Here is a 6,593-nt window from a genome sequence, read left to right as displayed (position 1 = left end):
TATTTTTATTATCATTAACCTTTTGTGTCAAACTTGAGCTGCGGACACTCGAGCTGAGCGAGCTGCAGGTAATAACCTGGAGGGTCTGTGTTGCTAAGGAACACATGGGCCTCCACATAAAAGCGAGGAGCCACTCGTGTCTGCCGCCGCACAAAGCAGCACATCCCACGCCGGCCTGTGATTGGCAGCCGCTCGGCGTCCTTGAGCGCTGAGAGCAGCAGCAGCATTCAACACACACAAGCAGCCGTACTTTTCTGTTTTTTATTTGAATGGAGTGAAACATCTACATAAATGAGAGGCCTCGCAATACATGTACTCGACAAAAAAAGTTCTCGCTTTTTCTTTTTTTTCAAATTTAGCTGTAAAGAAAAAAAGATCTAGATTTAATCTTATTTTAAACGGTTTCTGTACATTCTGTGAGATATGTTCTGAGACCAAACAGAAGTCAGAAACGAGGCCCAGACTCCGCCCACCCACCGCCCCCAAACATAAAGAAACAAATAATTAATTAACCCCGCCCAGGTCCTCGTCATCACTGCGGACACACACCTGAAACACACCTCAAGTCACCGCCTCCGATTCCCATGATTCTCTTTGTGTCTGATTAAAGGATCATTCCGCTTTAGTGCAACTCGTTTCTCTCTGTGACGGCGACGCCGGGGAAACACCTGAGACCTGATCATCTACACCTCCAGGTCTGATCTGAGACCTGACGCAGCCGGTGGTTTCACTCTGCGTCCCAGCATGCACCTGGCCACAGGAGCCATTAAGCTCAGTGTGGCTGATCCGGATTAAACGCTGCGGGTCTGAAAACAGCTGGTCGACCAGATCGTTAGTGGAGCGGGAGAAAAGACGGACGCTTCTCGTCGTTGTGTCGGTGAGTCGAGCAGCTGCAGACGACACAACAACCTTCACAATAAAACACGAGCCTGAGATAGAACCACGCACTAATTCTGAATAATTACTGTCTGATCATGTTGTGTATCTTCTCAATGACACAACAACACAACGGCTTCTGCAGCGTTTCGGCAGGAAAAGTTCAGTGAATTATTCAAATTAGAACTGGAGCGATTAATCAATCAGTCAGAATCAGCAGCTGTATTGATTATTGTCTAATTCTTTTAATCATCTTTAAGCAGAAACGATGTTTTAAAGAAACTGATCAACGGCCGTTTACGAGCATCGTTCGTTCCCGTCAGAGTTTCTAAAGTCGACGGTCACAGTCAGCTGAGGCGTGAGAGGACGAGCTCCCTGCAGGTCACGTTTGTTTACAACAGGAAGTGCGGCTCATCAGGTTACTGCCAAGTTGCTATAGCGACGACTCAGCATCATAACCATGCAGAGAGAAGCTGGTAGGCGGAGCTCCAGTTTAAATCTGAGTTGTAAAGAAGCAGAACAATCCTTTAACTCTCTCTCTCTCTCTCTCTCCCTCCCTCACCCCTTCTCCCCCGCTCTGGATAATCAAGCCTAAATCTATGTGCTGTAAAAAAAAACAAAAAACAAAAAAAAAAACAAACATCACATTGAAAAGAGGGAACAATTAAAATATACATATATAATATAAATGTCAATACTTGCTCCTGGGAGCTCAGTCACACTATCATTGGCATAAGAAAGGATGGACTTTATGCGATCTGATTCTGTTGCTTCTGTTGTGTGTGTATATATATATATGTGTGTGTATATATATATGTGTGTGTGTGTGTGTGTGTGTGTGTGTGTGTGTGTGTGTGTGTGTGTGTGGGCACGAACACAGCGTTTCAATGAGCGTCACTTCCTCCCCCAAAAGAAAACGGTGTGGTCCTGAACACCCGCCTCCTGATTAGAAAATGGATTTGAAGTCCACCAGCTGAGAGTTGATCCTGTTCAGTCTTAAACTATGATATTTAATAGATGATAAAATAAATTAAGCGCGGTGAGAGTCGCTCGGACTGAACTGCCTCGTCTCCTGCTCTTAAAGGAGAGAGAGGGAAGGAGGAAGGAAGGAAGGGGAGGGGAGGAAGAGGAAGAGGAAGAGGGGAGGTGAGGGGAGGAAGGAGAGGAGGGGGGAGGACCTAGGCCTGCGCGTTGGTGCCGTTCTTGTCCGGGGGTCCGGTGCTGGCCGGCAGGTTGTTGAGGGAGGGGGCGGCCTCTTGCTGCTTGCTGTCGCGGCGGGGGGGCATCCTCTCGTTGATGCGGTCCAGACCTCGCGCCTCCTCGAAGCTCTGGATCTTGTGCTGAGGGTTGAAGCCTTGAATGGCTGCGAGGAGAGAGAGGTGCGTCAGAGCAGAGCCACAGAGGATGACGAAGAGTGAGGACGAAGGTCTAACAGCAGCAGGGTCAGAGTCACGCGCTGATCTGGGTTCAGATTTAAGACTGAGGAGGATAACAGTAAGAGCTGCTGAGCGCCGTCAACTTCCTGTTTCACATCACGAACACGTCGACCTACCGAACGCCAAATATCATCACGGACGACGGAAAAATAAACTGACGGAGCTTTACGTTCATTTAGGAAAAAAACCTGAAGTTTCAAGAATAAAGTTGTAATTTTAAAAATAAAATAATATTTCTAATCTTGAAATACTACGAATATTACAACTTTATTCTCATAATACTACAACTCTTGAAATATTCCGACTTTATTCTTCTTATAATATTATTGCTTATTATTTCTGTATTTTTCCTGGTTTTGGTCCAAACAAGAATCTGTATCTTTATGTTTAAAGTTATTTCTCTGTTTCCAGTGAAAGTTTCCATGTTGTTTCTCTCAGAATAATAACAACAACAATAATTACAGGATATTTTTCAGACGGTGTCTAATTAACACGCTGGTGCTCGACTGATTTATTTTAACGTCTTTAACAGCTGGAAACAGCTGGAAATCCACTTTGTTGCATCCTCCTACAGCCTGAATCCAAACTCAGCTTTTCCCTGTTTGTTTGTTTCTGTTTGTTTTTGAATCAAATTTGAATAAATATTTCACAGCTGACTTAAACCTCAGTTTAAGACCTAGTATTTCCTGTGTTCTGAACCCTGACAGCTGTTAGTGGGCGACCTTTGACCCTGCTGCTCGGTCTCTACTGGTTCATGCAGTGTGCAGAGCACTGGGAGGACTGGTTCGTCCGGGAGAGAGAACTTACTTCAGAACAGCACAAGGAAGCGTGAAGACAAAGAGACAGACTTTCATTAAACCAACTCACTCTGATGAACTGTTTCATGTAACTCATCATTCACTGCTGTGACTGTTTACATGTTGTAATCCTTAAACAGTTAACACAATAAATCTCACACAGTCTAAAGTGCAGGAACTATTACATGAAATCACAGGATTTTAAAACACAATCAGGATGAAAATAATCGACACAATCCTGTCTGATCTTTTCTAGTTTCTAAATGCATCAGCAGTTTAGCTGCAGATGCATTCACAGACACGGCAGTAACAGAGGAACTAGGAGCTTTCTCCATAAAGGTCAGTGAACACATCGCCACATGAATTCCTTCACAACAAAAGGTTCAGTGCTGGTTAACCCAAACCACAGCTGTACTCTTCATTAGCTCATTGTAGCTCTTGTTAATTGTCTTTGTTTGACTGTTTGTTGTTGTCTCTTTTTAGACTGAACATATTTCTAGCTAATTGTAGGATATTGTCAATTGTGTTGTTTTTGCTATTGACTGTTTTAATTATATTAAACATGTAAAAGCTCAACTAGGGGCAAAGATGAACAGCTATAAACTCTGTGCAGCACATTGGTTTCATACATTGTTCTGAAGCTGCTAAATTGCATCGTCCATATCAAATAAATCAATAACAAAATGAATATGAGACACTGGACCTCACGCAAGACTTCTTCTTTTATTTTGAAAGTTTCGAAGTCAGTTTCACCTTCGACTTTCCAGGATCAGAGACATGACTCATTATTCGCTGCTATGATTGTTTACATGTTGTAATATCTCACACAGTCTAAACCAACACTGCTGGCCCCGCCCACAGCAGTGATGTCATCACTCTGCTAGCGTAGCGGTGCTCCCGCTGAACCTACTGCAGGTCACACACTGACTGGACGTGACGACCTCAGAGATCCCAGGTGGATCACTTCCCTCAGTACCTGTCAGTGTCAAACCTCTGCGTTACCGAGGCGACGTGAGGTCAGCTGATCCAGCAGCAGCTGTCTGACCGTCTGTGTTGGACCTGTGGTGACTCAGCTGACTCCACCACAGGGACACACTGTGTTAGCTGTTGCGTGAGGCTCAGTGTCTCGGGGATACGTGGAACTAACTTGCTCCATAAACCAGCGGACTGTGAACTTTGACCTTTGCTCTGCATTAAAACAGGATTACAGTTTCCTCCTTTGACTGAAAACACATTAATGGTTAAACCAGGACACACAGCAGAGACAGACAGAGACAGAGACGGAGACGGAGACGGACAGAGATGGTTGCGTACCTCGTGCCTCTTCTGCCTCTACGGTGGCTGTGTAAGCGTGAGTAGAAGTGCCATGCCCAAAACCAATGGAGAGAGAGTGGGAACGTTATATATCAACGCATTCAGTCAGTCCTGTTAACATGTAGTCAATCATCATACAACCCCCCCCCCACCCCCCCCACCAGGTCGTGACCGTACAGACAAGAGGTTAGAGCACAACCACAGAATCAAATCATCATCATCATCATCATCATCATCATAAACATCATCATCATCGTCATCATCATCACGGTTGGTTAGAATGAAAAGTGTTGACATCATGCTGCCGTAAAAAGATCAAATACACTGATAAATATTGATTTAAAGATGGATCTATTCAGAGTGAGGCCTTCAGCTGATGTGATCAATCAGCTGATGAGTTGATTAGTTACATTACATGTTTGATGATCTTTGCGTCAGAGACAGAACGACAGGTTCGGATCATTTCACAATATTAAATCTATATCCGACAGTTTATAGATAAAACAATTAGTCGACTAATCACAAAAATAAACGGCAGATTAATCAATAATTAAACCAATCATTAGTGATCAGTGGATGGAAACAGGGAAGCTGCTGGAAAGTTCTTGTGCCAGGTCTGAACAATCTGTCATCAACTGTCTACACTCTGAGATCACTTTATTAGGAACACCTGTCAGGTCCAGCTACAGACACATTGATCCAGCTCAGTGTCGTATTATAGCTGAAGTTGGTTTTGTACTGGAGGACAATCAATTGATCCTTTATTTTTTCTTTCTTTATTTTTCCCCAGAAAAAGAAAGGCTTCTTCTCTGGGTTTTATACAGACGGAAAAGTGAAAAGTGAAAGTTGATGGTGGATCTACCTGCTGTAAGAAACTCTTCTTCTCTGACTAAAACTTTAGGAACGGCCAACGCACACGATCAATCAGTGATCATCATCATTAGTTAATGAAATCTACCAGCTCGTTAACAGCCCCCCCCCCCCCCCCCCCCGACTGTCTTTATAGGGCAGCATGGTGGAGAACACACCCTTACAGGAGGAGAGGACACTACTTGACATTAGCGTCTCACTGTGTGTGTGTGTGTGTGTGTGTGTGTGGGGCTTGGGTTAGTCTCTCGGTGTGAGTGCAGGCACAGGGATGTTAGTGTTAGCTTGGACCGTTAGCGCTGGTGGTTTGATGCTCGGCTGCGTTCACACTCACCGCTTTGCAGAGTTCGCCGACCTCCGGACAGAACTCCCAGAGGCAGCGTCCCTGTGGGGGTGAGGCCCTTCAGCTGTAACACACTCTCATTCTCCTCTCTGCACACACACACACACACACACACACACACACACACACACACACACACACACACACACACACACACACACATACACACATACACACACACACACAGAGAGACACACACACATGAACAACAGGGAAGAAGAGAAACTCAGTGTAACTCTTTTTTCTTAAAATCTTAATTAATAGATGAATTAGTTTTTAAATCGTTTCAATCATCTAATATCAGTTCATAAAATCCCAATATCTTTCTTTTTAATAAATGTAATAAATGTTTTGGATTGAAAAACCATGAAGACAAAAGCAAAACCCACTGAAAGCTGAAGGTGTGTTTACCTGTCACACATCACTGACCCACCTGTTGTTGAGTCTAAACTACTCACTTAATCTGTAAAGCGCCAAATCATAACGGACATTAATGATCAATATAAATAATAAGACGTGCATGAGTGTAAGTGCCATTCTTAGTGTAAAGGTGAATATTTGTAACGAGGCTCCAGGTAAGAAGTTAGAAGTTCAACCTGCAGCTGCAGCTCGACACAGTGTTCACTGGTTTCACTGTGTGATTGTTCTCTAATTAAAACACTCGGGGCTCCGCCCATCAGCTGATCTGAAGACAGCCGACTGATGAACAACCACAGAACAAGAAACTGTCACTTTACCTTGTGTATTGATTATTTATTGATACATAATTACTGTTAAACAAATAAATGTTGAATGTAACTTCTTTCTGTGTGTGTGTGTGTGTGTGTGTGTGTGTGTGTGTGTGTGTGTGTGTGTGTGTGTGTGTGTGTGTGTGTGTGTCTGTGTCTGTGTGTGTGTGTGTGTGTCTGTGTGTGTGTGTGTGTGTCTGTTAGCGTGTGTGTGTGTTTGTTAGCGTGTGTG

At 43.9% G+C, this 6,593-nt stretch overlaps 1 protein-coding gene across 2 annotated transcripts in view; it reads right to left on the bottom strand.

The window, feature by feature from the left end:
- Nucleotides 1–247: 247 nt before the first annotated feature.
- LOC111658490 (serine/threonine-protein phosphatase 2B catalytic subunit beta isoform-like) overlaps nucleotides 248–6,593 on the bottom strand; it is a 14,248-nt gene continuing 7,902 nt past the window's right edge. Inside the window, exons 4-6 of one of the 2 annotated variants that reach the window (XM_023411029.2) lie at nucleotides 5,625–5,722; nucleotides 4,424–4,450; nucleotides 248–2,239 (exon numbers count right to left, since the gene is read on the bottom strand). In XM_023411029.2, the coding sequence (XP_023266797.1) occupies nucleotides 2,055–2,239; nucleotides 4,424–4,450; nucleotides 5,625–5,722 (310 nt within the window). In that variant the 3' untranslated portion in view covers nucleotides 248–2,054. The remainder of the gene's footprint in view (nucleotides 2,240–4,423; nucleotides 4,451–5,624; nucleotides 5,723–6,593) is intronic. The other variant, XM_087175309.1, reaches the window with a different exon arrangement.

Source organism: Seriola lalandi, unplaced genomic scaffold (assembly GCF_002814215.2).
Source record: "Seriola lalandi dorsalis isolate HSWRI2012SDOR001 ecotype SW California unplaced genomic scaffold, Sedor1 jcf7180002054444, whole genome shotgun sequence".
Classification (NCBI taxonomy): domain Eukaryota; kingdom Metazoa; phylum Chordata; class Actinopteri; order Carangiformes; family Carangidae; genus Seriola; species Seriola lalandi.
This window is presented reverse-complemented; position numbering and strand designations above follow the sequence as displayed.